Below are 21,163 nucleotides of genomic sequence, written 5' to 3'. Positions count from 1 at the left end.
GTCATGGAACCCTCTATAAGACATGCAACCATGTATTGTTTAGAAGTTTGATATCATAATGGGGGATGTACCTACCCCCTGTACACATCCGCTTTCCCTGTCAGTTAGAGGAGCCAAGTCTTGAATAAAATTCGAGACTGAAATACAAATACTGCCCAAGGCAAAGATTCTTGTTGTGATTTTTATTTTCACAGAAAAGCGTTCAATGTCAAGAAACTCGAGAGTTGACCCTCTTCAAGGCACCTCTCGTTATGTTCGAGAATTTGCCTTCTTTAAAGATCACACAGGTCAAAGGTCACAAAGGCTTAGATTTGCAGTAGGATCGGAGATGCCAAAGCAACCGACCTCCCTTACCTTGCAAATATCTTCTTTCTTTTAAAGAATGGTTTCAGGTTAAGAAATTCGATAGTTCTTGGCTCTCCTTTGGCACACCATTTCTCACTCAACTTGGTCGATTCGTTAGTGATTCGTCCTGCATGTGTGACAGATTGGATTTCATCCATTACCTTTGAACTTTAACCTATAAAACCTACAAACAATTCTGCAAACAACACCTGACAATATCCAGATTGCAGGCTAGACCTTTGCTAGTCGGATTGCTAGTTGGTTTACGTACTGGTTTGGGGCAGCGGCAGGAATTCAAACAATTGAGTGGCATATAAAATGAATTTGTGACCCGCCAACAAGAAAAGAAAATTGTAGGCATGAATTTACATATTTGAATTATCTTTGAATCAACTTTGAATCAATGTTATATGTGGTATAAAAATATTGCTGTTTATTTGTTTTACAGTCAATTAAATATTGGAATTGTGTGCAAAATCATAAGCATACAATTCATAGCTTATGTTACAAAAAAGACAACTTTATATATCATGGAGCTTTCATAACTCCTAAGATTACACTCAACAGAATGATGATAATTTGAAAGTAAGAAATCGTTGTGCAAAATTTTTCATTTTTGGTGCTATCTGATGCATTTGATTTGGAACTACAAATATGAGATTTGATACAAGAGCTGAATGTGTACACTTTGTAAAATACGTCGAGGAAACACAAGGAAATAGATTGGATTTTCCTTGTTAATTTAATTGATGTTGCTTGTTTTATTTCCAGCTCATAAGGTGATGCATGTCACTTCTTCTCATTTTCACGAGAACCATACCATCTTCCTTATGTCAGTAAGAGGCCTGCATTTCAGTGTTCATTTCAGCCTTTAAAAGTCAGTTTTAAAAGTGGAATATTCACGTCTCGTCTGTCCCACCGCAGGGATCCTTAATTATCTTCAAACCAATCTGCCCCCATGTGGATAGATGCCAAACATTGATGATCACGTGATGTGATCACGCTATATTGATGCGCCCAAATCAGTAATGTTGGACAAGTGAGTGATTAATGACTGCGATGGTTATCCAGACCAGCCCATCAATGATCGTGGATTACGAGATACACGCAGATGTGTTCAAATAGCAAGGAATAAGATTGGAAGCGAGGCCTATGTTGAACATCACCTCTCCTCCTTTTCATCTCTCTCCCCCTCTCCTTTTACCCCCCCCCCCCGGTGGTGAAATGAGAACAAAATTTTGAGGGCCCACATATGGCATATCTGGTCTATTTATTGTAATAAAGAGTTGCGAAGGAGCCAAGCAAAACTCTACATTTAATTATTACAAAATTCCAATTCTCTGATCGAGATTTTGATAAAATACTCAGAAAATATGATATATATCACCCTTCTCTCTTTCCTTTTCCCCCTGCCTTTCTCTCTTCATTATTTTTTCTCAGTCGTGAAAAATTTGGGACCCATGCCCCCATCTGTACGTCATGTTCTCCTCTCTCTCTCCCTCTCCTTCTCTTCCTTCATCCTCTCTCTCCATCTATCTTGCTTTTCTCTGCATTCCTCCCACCACTTACTTTCCCATTCCTTTCAAGTACTTGGTTAGGATCTGACAGATATAATGCATGGGGAAAATTTTTTGTTCAGTTGATGACGGCCATTATCCCGGTTGTCATATCACAAGTTAAGTACTAAACAACGTTTATGAGTTATTATTTAATAGCGCCATCATTTAAATAACTCCCCAGATTGTCATCTTGGACATGTAGGTACCATATGGACTGAAAGTCTATGATTGTTTTTTTTACTCCTTAATGGCGCCATCATTAAAAACACTATATATAAGTCTGTGTTACACAATGCATCGATGATTTTTCTTTAAAACAGATAAGAGACAGTGGTTTTTTTTAGAAACATGATATGATCATTCACAACGTTATGAAATCTTAAAGAAGTATATTCAAGATACTGACATGAAGAATGCATCACGATACTTTTCATGTGGATATTAAAAATACTCCGTGTGCTTCTAGATGCGGATGTAGGGATAGAGAGGACACACGAATGTCCGCCCCCCCCCCCCACCCCGCTCCGACCAAACGTGTACATTGTGGTTCAATTTGTATAACGCGTGTCTATTGAAATGAGATGGGATGGGGGGCTACGATATTCAAAAGAAAAAAAACTTAATGATATATATTTATTATGAAGTACAACGTTTTAATTATAAATACGATTGCAACGGAAACCAAGGGGTCGAACCCCGTCTACCCCATCCCACTGCATGTCAATGTTTATACTGAGGATGAATTTCATATTCTTCAAAAACAAAAACATGAGAACCTATCACTTTTTGGCCCCTGGTTTCTGTGAATTTGATAGGTATACACACTTAAGCAAATCATTCAGTTTTGATGTATGTTAAACAAACAATCATCAGAACAGAAAGTGAGAGTCTTTTTTAATAGGAAAACATTGTTCGAAAGATTTTGTGAGAGTTCGTGTATTGTGAGTGTAATAATCGCAAATATGTACTTTAGATGGTAGCATACAGTATACACTATACAAATATTAAAAACTCAGGAAGAGTATCTACAATTCCATAAGAGTACCAACAATTGCATGGTATTACGTGTTGGCTTGGATATATTAGAAGTGTACGTGCTATTCATCATGTTCATGAATCCGGTTTATTTCTCTATCCGGTCCAGCGGTCCTCCGTCCGGTACGACTGTCTGAGAATAATTATGTGTAGCATCCTTCCTAAATTGAATTGTTTTTCAATATTCCTCTTTCTGCTTTTCTTTTTATTCGTGCCTACATCACCCTGGCATCTTCTGCTTTTTGTGTCACCATTATTTGTTGTTATTGTTGTTGAAATCATTGAGATTGTCCGCTGGGGTTGGGACTTAGAACGCAACTGGATTTATACTCCAATCTCGCCGCTTCAATCGTTCGTCACGTTCATGAAATGATCATGATATATTGCCTGCCATTTCTGATTTTCATTTTAATCTCACTTCGTGCACGTCATCCAAGGTGCGCATTCTGTAATCGTTTGATTTTCTATCCGCTTTCTTGTCTGTTGATGTTTGGGGCGATTCCAAAGACAGTAATATATTAGTTGTAGCACAAACTTCACAGGAAGGGGTGGGTAACCCCCCCCCCAAAAAAAAAGATCCTTAATGTCGAAATGTTCAATTGAAAATGGCTAAGATTGATAGAAAGAATACGCCACCTTTCGATTTGCAAATTTGAACATCTCCCGAGTCCCCCACTCCGAATCTCTAAACCGAATGACTGTCTGGCTGTGCTGATGGAACAAGATAAATTGCACTGGGCATATACGCAGTGATTTCGTAAGAAAATCAGTCCTTAAAATGTCCCTTTTTCTGATCTGAATTTGGTTAGTGAAATACGTATGGTCTAGTGAATTCCTACAAACAAGCCTTAATTTCCTAAACTTTCAGCTCGCGCTTCGCGCTCGCAATATTTGATTAGAGTGATGCGTATGTTAATCATGATTAAAATGACTACAAGCGCTTCATGTGTTTAGATGTAATTCTAACAAAATCAGCTAGCGCTTGGCACTCACATTAGATGACTATGGTGGGATATGTATACTCTTAATGGATTCCTAAAATATAGTCCTTAAAATTCCCCTGTTTGGGGTCAATATATACAAAAATTTCAGCTCGATCTTCGCGCTCGCATTGTTTGTTTAACGAGACAGGTTTGTATCATGATTACAAAAAATTCTTATAATGTTTCTTTTTAGGTCTGAATATAAAAAAAATTCAGCTCGCGCTTCGCGCTCGCATTATTTCATCAGTGAGATACATATCTGTTTAATGGCACTGTCCTTAAAATGTCTCTATTAGGTAAGTATACCTGGCAGCTGAGCGCGCGTGACTGGTGCCCCCAATGCCGTGACCCACGGTACGTCACTGCTTTGGGAGCACCTTTTCGATGTGTAAGGTGCGAAGTTGCATACAGGAGATCACAGACAAAAAAAATGTGTCCCCAGTGCGGCCCAAGGTTGCACCTTTAAAAACAGTTTAACCATTTATTACAGTAGAAACTCAGCTTTATAAATCCTCTTTAACATTGCCAAGTTAAACAATACATAAAAAATGAACTTTGACATCCTCTATCTAGCCCTATCTATAGGCCTATACTTTTCCTAGGAATTTGAATCTTCCTTTAACCTTTGAAAACGGTCTTAAAATCCTGTTTTGTAAATGTTTGTGTTGTATAATTCTACGAAATTATGAGCGATGTAGGCTGTGTAGATGTCGTGTAAATGGGCGCGCGTTCATGTACATTTCGCACTTATACTTACCATTATGCGTGACGAAAACGGATGAGAAATTACATAACCGGTTCGGTCTTTTATTTTTAAAAAAGATACAGTATACACTATTACACTGTTAGAAAATTTATCCTTAAAATAAAAGAAGTTCCTGCAGCAGAGTCTGGAGAACACCTGTAATCCTACCAGATTGCGTAATCTTACCAGATTGCGTATTGGTATTTGGTGTATGGAACCTTAAATATTTCCTTTAATAAAAACACCCTTTTCCCCTGTTCTGTTAAATTGCAGAAAAATGCCTGTTTATGAATTTACAGAATGATTCTGTTATTGCTTTTTGCAAAATCTTTTTTTTTCTGTAAAATCAGGGTTTTTTTTAACAGTGTATAAAATTATGACCCCACCGTTCAAGTGTATTTCGGCCTAGTTACATCGGCGAACCCGACTCCAGTCCGATCAAATCCAATGAAGTGACATCAATCGGATTGAAATCTAACTCAGTAGTGTGACTGTCGCATTACCAAGTACACTCTAAACAATGAAGTGCTAAGTCAGCACTTAAAGTGCTTGTATAGTGACTTCACTACGAGTGCTGATTTTTTAGTTTAAATTTGAAATAAAAAAATCAGCACTCGTAGTGCAGTCACTATGCAAGCACTGTAAGTGCTAAATTAGCACTTCACTTTTTACAGTGTACATATTTATCATTAAAAGAAAACCTGATCAGACATGTCTGTGTAAACATGTACCTGTACAGCGAAATAATATTAATATATGACTCGAACGCAATGTCAATATTCGTAAGGCGTAAGGGAGTTGTTAAACCTGCTGGGTAAAATACAATGCAATGACGTTTGGGGAAACCCCCTTGCGTTTTATTTGATCATTCGGTCTCGAATACCTTGATATTCACAAAGCATGTTGAAATAAAATCCAAGGTTTTCCCGCGCTACCAAAGAAAATCCTGGGAAAATTTGGCTACCAGAAAATAGACGAAGGTTAAAATTTTAGGTTGGTTCACTTGGTCAAAATACATTGGTTAAAAAAGGTTCCTGTCAAATTACTGTTGAATAATAATGTATGTTACAGTTGGACTCACATGACATATGCTGAATTTGTTCACGCATGCGCATGGCTGCATTCGGTGTTCCTACAAAATGATAAAAGCTGGATTGAAATTCTTAAAGAAGCTGGATTAAAATTCTTAAAGAGCTTGTTACTCGGCGTCATTATCAGACAGGCATGGCCCCCACAGGGGCAGTGGGCGACCACGTCCCATATCATTTGAGTTCAAGTTGTTCAAAATATAAGAAAAAGGGGAGAAAGAGAAAAGAAAAGAGAATAAAGCAAAGGTCTGGATCTGCAACTCCTACAATCCTGTTATTCAATGAAAATATATTACGTTCCATGGCGCCGAACCTGTTTAATGTTCGATAACAATCATAATATTCGATTTTCAATAGCGCAAATTACAATTAAGTCTTTTAGCGCTCTGTAATGGCAGAATGATACACTCTTCCAAAGTATCAAATATGTTAGTGACTATAATTATGTCATACCGATGAAATTGTCAATATATCAACCGATATTCGGGTATATTCTAGCTTTTGTTTCTGCATTTATGTAAATTTAATGCAGACATTATGTAATTACATGTGGAATAAGCCTGCACTCTAAAAAGAATGAGTAAAAAATTAACCAATATTTGGTAGAAAGGGAACAAGCATGTTTGCTGTGTAATTTCCGTGGTATTGGGCAAAATGCAAATTAGTTTAAAGGGTTAATAATCTTTCAACGCAACATTGCGTAAAATTTACAAAGTGTTTGATAGCTCCATGCTATGGTATTTGATATCCTTTTACCCAACAAGCATACATGGTCCCATTTTACCCAATATTGGGTAAACTGTTTTAGCGTGTGTAATCACATAAAGCGTATAATGTGTAAACACTGTGTAGGCCTTATATACGTCATTGCGATGTATGTATGAGCGTTACATAAAAGCGGAATACATGTACATCATTTGGTTATTGAAAAAAGTATACAATCCTAGATGGGTCCTATAACACCCGGATGTAGAAAAGAGTGGACCTTGCACTACCGCTTCTCTTTTCTGCGGTTTCCGCTCGTAATATTGTTTGCAGACAATCATCGATTACTGTGATTTATTGACATTGGCTGACTGCATGACTTTCAGTTGTATATAAATTGCGACTGGTATTACAACTCGTTATATTGATCAATATTATACCAAGTGAAGGCGAAAGTAGGCCTACACGTCTCGGTACTGTTGAAGTGTAACTAATTTATATAATTGTGAAATATAGCTTTGGATATTTTACAAGACGAGGGAGGATTGTTTATGGGAATATGGCAGATGTGGCAGACGGTATCAAGGAGAGAAAGTACTATTTTGACGAAAATTCGGTAAATATTATTAAATGTTGCCTCAGTTAAAAAAACGAAAGTTATGTAATAATTGAATGCAATCTCGGTTACTTTGACCAAAACTAGGTAAATATTAAATGCAACCTCAGTTATTTTGTCGAAGATTCGGAACTTATTCAATTAATACAGTCATTTTCCCCAGTCAGATGTGACTGTGCGCTCTTATATCATGGGGAGTTAATTTCGTCTCAGAATGTTATCAGCTGGGAGTCAAATATCTGGGATTCAGGCTAATAATGGTTAACGTGATTTTGATATACCCACATAGATTTGATTCAGCATGGTTTAGTAACAATATTAAATTACTTTGACCCATTGCGAGTAAAAATAACACTACTAACGGGTCATTTCGACTCAATTGGATTTGTATCCATGCAGCTGACGCAATTTTCCGAGTCAAATTTGACCATTCGGATTGTCACTCTGGTAACAAGGCAGTTTTTGTTGAATGACAATCATGACAATGCACTTTAAAGATTTCAATTAGCAAGTTGAAAAACAATATCATACATATAGTCATCTGGCAGTATTTAAATTTAAAGTCATTTTCTTATCTTCTTTGTCATTTTATAATTATCTTTCATCAGGCAAACGTTTCTAGATGTGTATTGATACCCCTTTCATAAACCCATCCTCCAATTATCCGCCTATAAGGGTAATGCGGATAATTCAATAAAAATTGCATTCACAAAATCCTACTTAGGTGTAGACTGGGATGATTTACTTTGCATCTATTTTTTAACAAAATTAAAAAAAACTGTTCTTTTTTTATTTAAACAAAACTTCGTTGAACATATTATATAAACAAAACTCTCGGTATCTAATGATAAAAAGGCACTCTACGCTTTGTCTTTGTCGCTTTTTATACGGCTTTTGATGAAACTTTCACAAACCCATCCTCCAATATTATCCGCCTAACAGTAATGCGGATAATTCAATAAAAGTTGCATTCACTAACTCCGAAAATAATCCGCACTATTTTTTTACGAGCGCCCGACCTGAAAAAGGCGGATAATTGTCATGGCAACTGCACACACCCCTCCGATGGGGTTGTGTTTGAAAAGGGTGACCTTGTGACCTCAACATGACAATCATAACCTCTAGATCATAGGATTTGTATTGGAGGGGATGTCATTTTTAATAAGAGCTCCTGAAAATTAATCTAAAATGTATACTTTAATTAAAGTATTTATTTTGAAAAAAAGGAATTTCCTATTTTTGAAAAATAGCATTTCCCTGTTATTTCTTTAGGGGTACAAGTGCCCCCTGCTACCCCCCCCCCCGGCGGATCCAACTTTCGCCAATGGGGGGGGGGGCAAAAAATTTTCACCCATAAGCTTTAAAGTTGATTTTTTGCTCCGACCCTACATGCCTAGCTCGTAGCCTGCCACACGATGGCAGGAGGCCAGTTCGTTTGCGATGTATTGGGTTAGCAAGAAAATCACCGCAGAACTTGCAAAAGTTTATTTATCGATTACTATTGTTGTCTCTGCTTCGTCATCTGTTGGTTATTTTGATGAAAATTCGTCACTTTTAAATACATTTTGTTCAATATTCTGAAATACGGGACAATTAGGCGTCCCGGGAAGGGCTTGTCGGGACGCCGGGACAAACAAGCAAAATACGGGACAATCCCGGGAAATACGGGACGTCTGGTCACCCTGGCCACAAGACACACATTATCATCATTGCATCGTATCCTGTTATCTTGCAAGAACAGCACCGTTCTTGTTACCAAAATGAATTAATTTCATTTTCGGAAATACGAACCTTATTTAATATTCGGATTAACGAACCTTATTTCGTTTTCGGACTAACGAACCTTTGGAATAACGAACCCTATTTTGTTTTCGGATTAACGAACCTTCGGAACAACGAACCTTATTTCGTTTTCGGATTAACGAACCTACGGAACAACGAACCTTATTTCGTTTTCGGATTATCGAACCTTCGGAACAACGAACGTATTTCGTTTTCGGAATAACGCCACAAATGATCAGATTAACGAACCCTTTTTCGTTTTCGGATTAACGAACATCGAGGTATAGGCAATTTACGTGTTTCGGAGTTACGAACCTTCGGAATAAAGAACCTTCGGAATTACGAAGTTTAACCTGAAAAGGGTGGCCTTGTTACCGCACCATGGCAATTATCCGGATTATTTGGAAATGCGTTCCGCATTACTCTTAGGCGGCTAATTGGAGGATGGGTTTATGAAAAATAAAGTCAAAATCTGGTCCCGATGCTGCTATTATGCGGATAATTGCAGCATCAAAATAATGCGGATAACTCAGGTCCTCCTCCGATTTTACGACCAAATTCTGCTGCTATTAGCCGCATAATTGGGTTTATGAAAAGGGTACAAATTATGCGGATATAATGTTATTTTATGATATTCCACAGTCTTACAACAAATTTCACTGATTTGGACACTGTTTTGATAAAGGCTTCTTAAACTGATATCACATAAATATTAACATTTCTCACGATCTACGGCACTGTTCTCTTTATTAAAAGTTAAGTCGAATCCCCTTTCCCAAGAAGAGAGTAGTCTGCTGTGCAAACCCTTCACTCGAGTTAATGGTCTGAATGTGCAGCCTACTCATGTCTTATGTACTGAAAAGAAACAGCAAATTTTGTATGTGCTAGTCTTTGCGTGGAGACACACTTGTCGATCTAAGTTTCAATCAGCGTCTGTGCCTGCAGACTAAGAAGAGAGGTTGATTTGTACGTGAATAACACATTGAATTTCATCAAAACTGAATGCACAATGAGAAATCAAATAATAATTAAAAAACACCGGTTGTGTTCGCGATTTGATAAATGTATGATAAATTTGTTTTTATTACGTTTCAGAATTTCAAAACATTTGCAAACAAGCTACTCTACAAATGTGTTGTTATTTACTTGTGATGTTTGATTTGTATTTGTTTACGATGTAAAATTAATGATGGAAATGAAAATAAACTTGAACTTTAAAGGCGCCAATAGAGGATACTGTTTTACAAACCGTCTGTCATCCTCCGCTTTCTATATAATGGAGAAGTAATGTTTCTTCTTCTTTACCACTTACTGTCCCGCTCTTTTACTTCCACCCTTTCATTTCTATTTTCCATACAGGAATTCGGTACAGATTACACCGGATACAAACTTTCCTCTCTGCTTAGTCAACTCCAGCCCCATTATGACGTCATCGTGATCGGATCCGGATATGGTGGGTCTATTGCAGCTAGCCGTTGCGCCCGAGCGGGCAAGACTGTGTGCGTCTTGGAAAGGGGCAAAGAATGGTGGCCAGGGGACTTTCCCGAAACACTGGTGGAAGCAGCGAAAAATACGCAGATTACTCAGAAAGATAGTGGGATATTAGAAACTGGTAAGTTGCCAATGAAACGTGATGAAATTTTCCATCTAGATTTTTAATGATATATGAAATGAATTACTCATAATTTTATTGACAAATGGGAACTGATTTCAGCTTTAACCACCCCCTTATGGCCCTGGGTAGAGGGGGTTCTGGGGGTGTTGAAGCACCCCCCTAAATTTCCTTTGGGGTACTGCGTGTATCATTCTGCATAGTATGAGGTCTTTGGGCAGCACCCCGGGTGTCCTGGAAGATGTGTAAAACTGGAAAAATGTAACCAAATAATCACATTATGTAGTAAAACCTTTTTTTTTCAAATTTACATCAGCACCCCCTGTATAAAAAAAAATCGTTCACCGGGCCCCTGCCCCCCCCCCCCACATCTGCAAATAAGACAAAATATTTTGAAACATATGCAGGAAAAAGAGGGAAATATTCGGTGTACAATGATATTCTAAAACAGTTGGCGATAAATGTATCGTTGTGTCGGCGTCGTCTCTGTGGAGAACAATGAAAGAGAGATCAAAAGAAAGAGTGTTTGGAACACACTCGGATGATTGATACAAGCGGCACGTGTACAGAATGACTTATAATAGACCTATTAAATATTCTCAGTCACATAAATTGTTATGTATCCTATATTACAGTGTGTAATGAGCACCCATTTAAAGAAAGTATTATCTGCCATTTATTCATGCCTGTCTTTCCGCACGTTTGATTCCTTTTGAAATATTTTTTGCTGTTGCTTTTCTCGATCAATGGATACCCAACGATCAAATATCAACTATCGTAGAGTGCTTAAAATAACCAGCCACGTCAGTAATTGTCTGGCAGTGTCACGCGAACTGAATACGTGACGGTTAACAAAAAAGAGAATGAACAATAAAAGATTTCTTTGGATGAATCGTTGTTGGTAAACTATCCATGTTACCACAAGGTTGCATTCTATACAATTGTATTCTTTTTGTGGATTTTCTGGTTGTCATAACCTAGTTTAGAATAATAATACTAATGAAACTAGGATTTCCCATGAATCCTTTCTTTTATCGGGTGGAATGAAACTTGTCAATTTTCGATTAGTTTGTATAGCTTATTTCTGTCTATCCATCCCAATTAATGCATTGACATTAAAAATATTATTATATCAATAGATTATGCGAACAATATTTTGATGCATATTTCTTCTTGCGATGTTAGAATTGAATAGTAGATGATACAAGATGAAAAAAGTTCTTATAACAAATAAAATAGTTTGAAAAATAATAAGCAGGAAGGTATTGCATATAGGCCCTATAATATAATATAATATGATATGATATAATATAACATAATATGAAATATAATATCATATCATATAATATTATATTATAACATAATACAATATGATATAATATGATAGAATATGATATACGTCTAAAAAACAGATATCATAAGGAGTTTCATTCTAAAGCGGAAAAGCACTCGGAGTTGTTTTGGCGTTTCAATAGGCTTAAAGATTTATTTAGCGATAAAATGATGATTTTTTTTATTAAGATTTACCTTAACTATCATTTATTTCACAATTCCAATATATATATATATATATATATATATATATATATATATATATATATATATATATATATATATATATATATATATATATATATAAAACGCTTATCTTATAGATACCCATCTTACTCTTTAGTGTGTTTTCCCCTCACTCTAGGTAAACCGACTGATCTGTACGACATCATCATGGGACCAGAGGTGACCGTCGTTCAGGGATGTGGCCTTGGTGGGACATCACTCATCAACGCCAATGTCGGCCTGGATGCCGACCCTGAAGTGTTCGAAGACAAGGTATAGGTTGAACAACAGTATCTATCATTCATGTGTCTGTTTGGACAAATTTTTGTATGTTTCTATGCTTGTTTGCTGATGGTATTTGCGTTATGTGGTTTTTTTTTCTCCCTTGTTTGTTGTGTGAAGCGATATTCATGTAGTATAAAAGTCGTAGCTTAAATTTTCCTTAACCATATGAACACTGTATAATTATTCACAATGTTTCTATTTGAAACTCTCAATTTTCATTTAATCTTTCATCTATTCAGGCCTGGCCGCAAAACCTACGCGATGACGTCCTCAACCTAAACGGCGCCGATCGAGATCACGTGGTATCGATGCTTCGACCAATGAAATACCCTGATAGCCACCCGTCACTCCCAAAGGAAGCAGCTATGAAGAAGATCGCGGAGGGGCTGCTCACTGACATCGAAGACTTGGCAACCAAAGAAATTTACAAGAAGTACGTAAGGCTGACATGTTAATTTGAATTGCTATGAATTGGTCATTCAGTAAACTTAGATTTTGCAATGAATATGTAATCCTACCATGTTCTACCTTTTAGTTTCTTAATGTTTAGTTTCATTGATATAGAAAATTGAAATAATGTATTTCTATAGTTTATCTCTTCCTTTAGCTGCATATTTGCTCAGGAAGTATAGAATGAAGGTTATACATCACAGAATAAAATCAAACCCTTAAAGGGGAATGAAACCTTTGGAACAAATAGGCTTGTGTAGAAACAGAAAAATCAAAGAATAAGAATAAAGAAAGTTTGAGAAAAATTGGACAAATGAGAAAGTTTTGAGCATTTGAATATTGTAATCACTAATGCTATGGAGATCCTCCCATTGGCAATGCGACAAGGATGTGTGATGTCACTGATGAACAACTTTCCCTTTGGTGGACTTTAAAATACCCTCAAAATGTTTCTTTTTGCTTTTTCTTATGATGATACAAACTCTTTATCCATGATGTATTCTTAAAATATATGTATTACATGCCCTCATGTAGAAAGAACACATGATCTATGGATAGATATGATAAAAGAGGCAATTCAAGTGAAATATATACTAAAGTAATGGGGAGAGCTGTTCACAAGTGACATCACAAATCTTTGTCGCATTGCCAATTTGCGATCTCCATAGCAATAGTGATCGCAATATTCAAATGCTCATAACTTTCTCATTTTATGTCCGATTTTTCTCAAACTTTTTTTGATCTGTTTCTTTGATTTTTCTGTTTTCACACAAGCTATCTTGTTCCAATGGTTTCATTCTCCTTTAAGATTGATTTAATAGATAATTAAAAGATAATTCCTAAAGTTCAGTTAATGCAACAATTAATCACTTTGTTCGTCAATGACAAAGGATAAAAGTCATGTTATAGCCTTAGTGGACTCTTTTGACCCATTAGCAAGCAACCCGACCCCTATTCATACCACACTTCATGGATACACAAAGAGACCGTGACAGCACGCCTTTATATTCTCCGTGTCATGGAAAATATCCCCCTATCGTTAATCTAAGACTTCGGGAAGGGGGGAAAATCGCTCTGTATAATAATTTAGACATGATCTCGGTTGTGTCCCAATCATACAGGCTACCGCTCTATGTGAATTTCAAGAAGACGAAGAAAAACCACATCGGGTTGCCGCAACCTGCTTGCGTCGGTTGCGGCAACTGTTGCAGCGGTTGTAACACTGGTGCCAAGAACACACTCAACATGAACTACCTACCCGACGCAAAGGCCCATGGCGCTTACATGTTTACAGAGGTGAGAACATCGTGACAGCTGAAACCATGGGATGTGTGTGTGTGGGGTGGGGGAGTCTGCACCTTTAATAAAAATAATGATTTGGGGTAGATTGTATTACGATTTTCTGTATGTTTTCTGATATTTTGCCGATTTTCTTGTTTTGACACAACACATTTTATTCAAGAGCCATCACATTTTTTAAAAATTAATTTTAAATCAAGTCATTGAATGTGTACTAACTTGTATATTACTGTTACAGAGGACAGCAAGCCCACTATAAGTCAAGTCATTCATCATGTTCATGGTTTGTGAACATTATGGCAGATGATTGCTGCTGCATCGATTTTATTTTTCGATATGAATATGAAAACTTTCAACACCTCTCTTTGCATTTTTTATCGTACTTCATCTGTTTAAAATGAATTGAGATTTTTTTTAAATTCTTAATCCTTTTGTGACTAGGTTCAAGTAAAGTCGATCAGAAGAGACGAGTCATCTGGAAGATGGCTTGTGTACTATGTGCCTCTTGGTCAAGATGACTTCAACGAAGAGGAACGTACAGTATCCGCAGAGACAGTCATCCTTGGAGCAGGATCTCTTGGTTCTACCAACATTCTGCTCCAGTCAGCCTTCTACGGTTTGTCCCTCTCACCCAGACTTGGTGAAGGTTTCACCACAAACGGGGACGCCCTCAACTTCAGCTACAACGGCACCGAGAAGATCCGCCCGGTCGGAATAGCCTTAGAAGACATGGCAAAGAAGCCGAAGAAAGGGCCTGGACCTTGTATCACGGGATTCTTGGACATGCGTAGACATCTGAATGGCATGCCTCTCGAGGATGGCTTCGTTCTGGAGGACGGCACACCTCCGTCTCTTCTGGAATTACCCTACAAGGTGCTCATGAAGACCTCGATAGGGGAAGACATGTCACCTTGTGAGAATGAACTCACAGAGTTCCTTCATTCCATTACCGGTACTGCTTTCAAGAACACTCTGGCGTTTCTTTCTATGAGCCACGACTCGAGCACAGGCCGGATGCGCCATGACCCAGCCAATGGCCGGGTCTGGATAGACTTCCCAAATATAGGCGAGGAGCGAAATTTCCAGAAGATCTATGATGCAGCAAGATCGGCAACAAAAGTTCTCAAAGGAGAGGTCATAGCGAATCCTACTTGGGGTGGTGTTATTCCGAAGCTCAAAGGCACCAGAGGTGTTGTGACCGTACACCCTCTTGGCGGATGCTGCATGGCGGAATCCGGAAAACAAGGTAACCTGTTACTTGTAACTCCTTTTTCAATTCAAATGTAGACAACAGAAAAGAGGAAATTTAAGTAGAATTAATGAGAACTCACATCTATTTTGAAGACAATTTGTACAATAAAATAAGCTCAAGAAATTTCCTTCTGGTTCCAATCAATGAGTGACTGATAGCGCTAAAATGCTGTTCAATCAATAAGGAAAAAAGTTGATGTAGTTCGAATTACGTCTTTATTGAACTAATACTGTTCTCTCTATGCATATTATCTGTGAGCTAATTCATTTCAACTAGCTAGGAAGCTCTAATTCATTATTTTATGGTCAAAATATATTATTATGGATCATTAATCTTTTTTAAGGTGTGGTTGACCATTCTGGACACGTCTTTAAAGGAGATTCAGCTGAAACCTATCCCGGTCTTCTCGTCGTAGATGGCGCTGTCATGCCCCGTAGTCTCGGTGTTAATCCCACACTGACAATCAGTATGGTTGCAGAGAGATGCATGCGTCTCCTTGCTGAGAGTAATGGCTGGACAATCAACTACGAATTCGGTAAACCTCTAAGTAAGTATTCGGTTTTAAAAGAATGTATAGTTTATTGGGATCCTGCAATAAAATTGGGGTTATTTTCCTTGATTATAATAGTTGTGCAAAGTTAGTTGTGTATTGGGAAGATTGACCTGCCATTATCTGTTCTCACCTCCACTGTTAGAAAATTTATCCTTAAAATAAAAGAGGTTCCTGCAGCAGAGTCTCGAGAACACCTGTAATCTTACCAGATTGCATATTTGGGTGTATGGAACCATACAAATTTCCTTTAATATTTAAACCCCCTTTTCCCCTTTTTAAAGAGACCTGTTCTGTTAAATTGCAGAAAAATTCATGTTTTATGAATTTACAGAATGATTCTGTTATTGCTTTCTGCAACATCTTCTATTTGTTCTGTAAAATCGGGTTAAAAAAACAAACAATGTATATATCATAATAGCCGAGGTGTAATTGATTTCACAAACTTCATAGTCACAATCGGCGATGATCTGTATCCGACTTCGTAACAGCTGAATGTATTAAAGTGGCCGTACGTCTATCCATGACGAATCTTCAAAATTTGGAATGAAACACTAGCGTACCTACAGGGGGCAGTCTGCCCCTCCCCCTGACGAGCCACAACCCATGCAAATGACGTTTCCCTGCCCCCTGACGAGCTTGAAAGACCCTGTTTGCCTCCCTGACGAGCTTGAAGACCTTTAAGGCCCCCCTGACGAGCTTGAAGACCTTTTTTTTTGCTTGTCAAATTTTTTGGCGGACGATTTTGCCCCCCCCCCTGTGGAAAATCGTTGGTACGCCACTGGGTTGAAATAAATGTGGAACATAATAAAGCCCTATTATGTTAATACCCAAATAAGATTAACGAGGATTGGATACGGATATTTTTCTTCGAACGCAGCGTATGCGTATTACGTATTCATTTGCATATGTGTTTTGTAACTGTTTAAATTTCATGGGAATTGAGAATAGATAATGACAATGATGAATACAACTAATGTAAAGCCGGCTACACTCTTAAAATCGTTCATATCCATTCTGTAGAGTTGACAAATGTTCACTTTTTTATTTTGAATTTAAGTCCGGCTGCTATCCCGATGCACAGGCTTGTCAATTAACATGATTAATAGCCTGTTATAAAATGCAGATGAAACTATCATATGTATTTGATAAAGATTCGATTTTTCTTGATCTCCTCTGGCCTATTGTATCAAGCAAAACAGTTGATTACATATTTTATCATGAAAAGATCAAATAAACCAGACACGACTACAAACCTGGGCCCATCTTACAAAGAGTTTCGATTGATCCAGTTGATCGCAGCTATGTAAAGCCAGCAACATCAACATCTAAAATGCATGTTTGTTCAAAACGTTTTCTAGAAATGACGTATATTAATATGTTCACTGTTTTCTTGACAATTCAGTATGCTTCTATTTGTTTTCAAAGGACATTGAGCAAATTTCCGAAAGAAAAAAATTATGACATTGATGGATTTCCATAGAGTTGCGATTGATTGGATCAATCGTATCTCTTTGTAAGATGGGGCCCTGGACTGAATGCACAGTTCATCGAAGTTATATTTTGATATATGGTTGTGCTAACGATTACAGTGTTTATTTTTGTTTTGATCCGTACAGAGAAGAAACCGAAGAGCGAGTGTAAACCTGGATTGAAATTCACTGAACGCATGGTCGGCGACCTGACCGTCGATGGTTTCCCGTATCCTGCCGAATTCACTCTGACTATTGAGAGTCACGACATCGAGCACATGCTCGAAGTGGATCCCGAACACAAGGCAGCTATCCACGGCACAGTCACGTGTAAGGCATTACACGATAAACCCTTGACAGTCTCGAACGGAGTGTTCCACTTGTTCCGGAACAGCGATGAACATGTCGAGACCAAGGAAATGACATATGACATGAATTTGCATGGCGGGGACAAGTTCTATGTCTTCAAAGGTGTCAAGACCGTGCACAAGGACTCCGCGGTGGAAATAGGTATGAGCGATACGACGACACTTACGATCAAGGTCTCGGAAGGACCCAAACCAGGCCTGAAGGAGATCGGTGAGGGAAAACTTGAAATGAAGTTCTCGGATTTCATGAAGCAATTGTCCACGTTGGAGGTGACCTGTTGCTGCTCGAAGAGGTTGAGGATGAAATGGAAAGCGAAGTTCGGAAGTTTCTTCACAGGCATTTTAGTGGATTCCTATGGCGTGTTTGATCCTTACGGTTTGAGCTCTCCATTTAGTCCCGATTCCGAGCCACGGAAGCGAAGGCCATTGAATTTGAACGGGATTACTCCCCAAGTATATCATTTCCTGGCTACCGATGGCACGCCACTCGTATTCACTAGATACAAAGGTGGGGATAAAGGACCTATTCTGTTATTACACGGACTTGGCGTCACACATCGCATCTTTGCTCTAGACACAGTAGAAGTCAGTCTCGTCGAGTTCTTGGTAAAGCATGGCTTTGATGTCTGGGGCCTTGAGATTCGCTTTTCAATAGCCCTTCAGGCGCACAAAAAGGGGAGCTTCATCAGTGATCCTGCAGATAAAGACATTCCCCCAGCTGTAGATTTTATGATGAAGGTCACTGGGGCACCAAATATTCAAGTCTTCGCTCACTGCGCTGGATCGGCTACAATGCATGCCTCTCTTCTTGGTGGACACCTGACTGGGAAAATCCGCAGCATGGTTGTTTCCCAAGTCGGCTTCCGTTTTATTGTCAGCAGATTCAATAAGCTCAAGGCGAACGCACGCCTTCCGAAGTTTCTCCAATGCATCGGAGTGAAGGGCATGAGCGCTTACTCTGACATAGAGGATGCCTGGCATCGGAAGTTCATGAACCGAGTCTTTGATGGCATCTCAAATATCACGTCTGAGAGTCGAGAGCAATGTGATAGCGACGTGTGCCATCGGATAACGTTCATTTACAGTCTCCTCTGGATTCATCAGAATATGAACCCATCAACACACGACACTCTGCACGAATGGAATGGCTACGTCCACTCTGATATCTTCAAGCACTTTGCTCACTGCACCCGCCAAGGTTTCCTCGACAGAATAGAAGACGATGCAGAGCCGTACCTTCCAGACTTCCATTGTCCAGATAGGCTGAACTCCGAAGCATACCGGAAGCAGATGAAGCACTTGGACATTCCCATCTTGTACTTCAGCGGACAGGACAACCATTGTTGGGATCCAGAGACCACGAAGCAGAGCTATGAACGGTGCAAGGAAGCAAACCCAGACCAGGACTATGAGTGGTTCATGGTCCCTGACTATGGACACCTCGACTGCATCGTCGGAAAAGATGCATCTGATGATGTCTTTCCAAGATTCTTGCCATTCCTTGAGAAGTATGCAAAGCCGTTAGAAAAATCTTGAAATCTGTCTTCGAACGTTCCTTGTTATGATTGTTGACTGGCCTAGCATAGATTATTTGTGATTTCACACACTTTTATGCAATATACGTTGCTGTCTTTGTTGTTGACGTCAGATATCTTGTCGTTGCTGTCATTGCGAAGAGTGTTGTGAACCTCCAATAAAAAGTCGGTACTGATTGTTCATTTTATTTATCCTTGGAAACTCACTACTCATCCGATATTGTTGGACGAATAACGTAATGAGACATTTTTTCTCATAAAAGGATGAAAAGCAGATGTAATATTATGTGCCTGTGTATTTGTATTGTGGTGAAAAGTGTGTGTACCATGTAAACATACAGGAGCGAATGTACAGGTTCACTATGTTCATCTTATGTTTCGAACTTGTTTTAATCCCTGCATAAACATCATTAATCAAAAATAGAACCTCGTCATCACCCTTCATGAAGACGTCTTACCATCTTAACCTCCTCAATACCTTAATATAAAATGGAGCTTCTTCATTATTCTGTTGCAAAATACGGACTGTTTTATACATATATATATTGTTTATAAATCATCATCAAATATGTAATCGAAGTTCCTAAAATTGCATCATGATCCACACCTGGTAAACGGATCAAAATGGTATATGGAAAAAAACCGAATTAGCGTTTCATTGATTGAAAAAAATACATTTGTATTAAAATTGAAATATTGGGATGTTAATTAACCTTTTCGAAAATTATTATTATTGTCTACATCATTGTAGTCAATATATTTTCCAGAGAAAGGGAAAAAAAGAAGAAGAAATGATTGAAGAACAATTTGAAATTTATATTTCACGTATTCTAAGTTTATTTTCTAAATGTCTTCTGTCATCGTTATAAATATAACTTGTACTTACCGTTTATTGAGTACTATACATCGGCCGATCTCCAGATTCGTATCCATCTGCCGGTCATTTCCATGTAAATTAAATTTGTAATTTATATTCTTCGTGTTGATTGGATGATACTGTTTCGCGAAATGTGGATTCATTTAACAGTAATTATTATTATGGAGCGTTTGTATCCATTCTGGTGAGTGCCCAAGGCGTCAATTGTCGTTGTTTGCGTCGATGTGTCAACGGATGTTCGAAGTAGTGTTGTGGATCATCAGTAAATGTTGTGCCATAGTTATTAAATATATGTATGATAAAATCTTCTTCCTCCGCTGTATTCAAGATGTGTCGTATGCACCTTGTTTTGGCCTATTTTTCCCACATAGTTATTTGCATCAGTGATGTTGTGTACTGCAGGTTCGAGTGTGCTGTTATCGGTAGTGTCACCGTCGATGACGCTGTTATTGATTTTATTTTGTCTATTTTGCTCTTATTATAGGTGTTAGTTATTTCTATTTTTTAAGTTACTGTTGTTATTGTGTTGTTGTTTTTTATTTATTCTTTATCATAAAGATAATTAAGAATAATTATGTAATCATTATTGTTATCATTATGATATATTATTATCATTACAGTAATTATTATCATTATTATCATCATTATCATTATTATTACTATTAGTATTATTATCATTATTATTATCATCATCATTATTATTATTATTATTATTATTATTATTATGATGATGACTACTAGTGGTAGCTGCAGTACTATTGCTACCTTTGTTGACATGGGTGTTGGTTGCAATGATGTTGTAAATCGTATCTACGTTTTGTTGTGAGTCCTAACTATGTGTGAAGCAAGCAGCTGTCGTAATTAGTGGTATGTTTTAAAGTATGGCATAATGGTGTGTTTCATATATGATAATTAAGCTAACTCAAGTTATGATACATATTGTGTGCATTCCATAGGCTCAGAAAATTACATATTTTGTTAATCTAATGTTATTGCATTAATGTTCATTTTCATTATTGGCAATGATTATAAATGTACTTAACAAATA

General features: G+C 37.8%; 1 protein-coding gene across 1 annotated transcript; it reads left to right on the top strand.

Moving 5' to 3' along the window:
* Nucleotides 1-6,757: 6,757 nt before the first annotated feature.
* Nucleotides 6,758-20,723, top strand: LOC121414012. The gene is made up of 8 exons (XM_041607050.1): nucleotides 6,758-7,076; nucleotides 10,218-10,470; nucleotides 12,167-12,300; nucleotides 12,552-12,745; nucleotides 13,884-14,058; nucleotides 14,503-15,307; nucleotides 15,657-15,860; nucleotides 17,483-20,723. The coding sequence occupies exons 1-8, from the start codon at nucleotides 7,020-7,022 to the stop codon at nucleotides 19,237-19,239; spliced, it is 3,579 nt and encodes a 1,192-aa protein (XP_041462984.1). The 5' UTR covers nucleotides 6,758-7,019; the 3' UTR covers nucleotides 19,240-20,723.
* Nucleotides 20,724-21,163: the final 440 nt, after the last annotated feature.

This window comes from Lytechinus variegatus, chromosome 4 (genome assembly GCF_018143015.1).
Source record: "Lytechinus variegatus isolate NC3 chromosome 4, Lvar_3.0, whole genome shotgun sequence".
Taxonomy (NCBI): Eukaryota; Metazoa; Echinodermata; class Echinoidea; order Temnopleuroida; family Toxopneustidae; genus Lytechinus; species Lytechinus variegatus.
The sequence above is the reverse complement of the archived record's forward strand: the minus strand, read 5'-3'. Positions and strand labels throughout refer to the sequence as shown.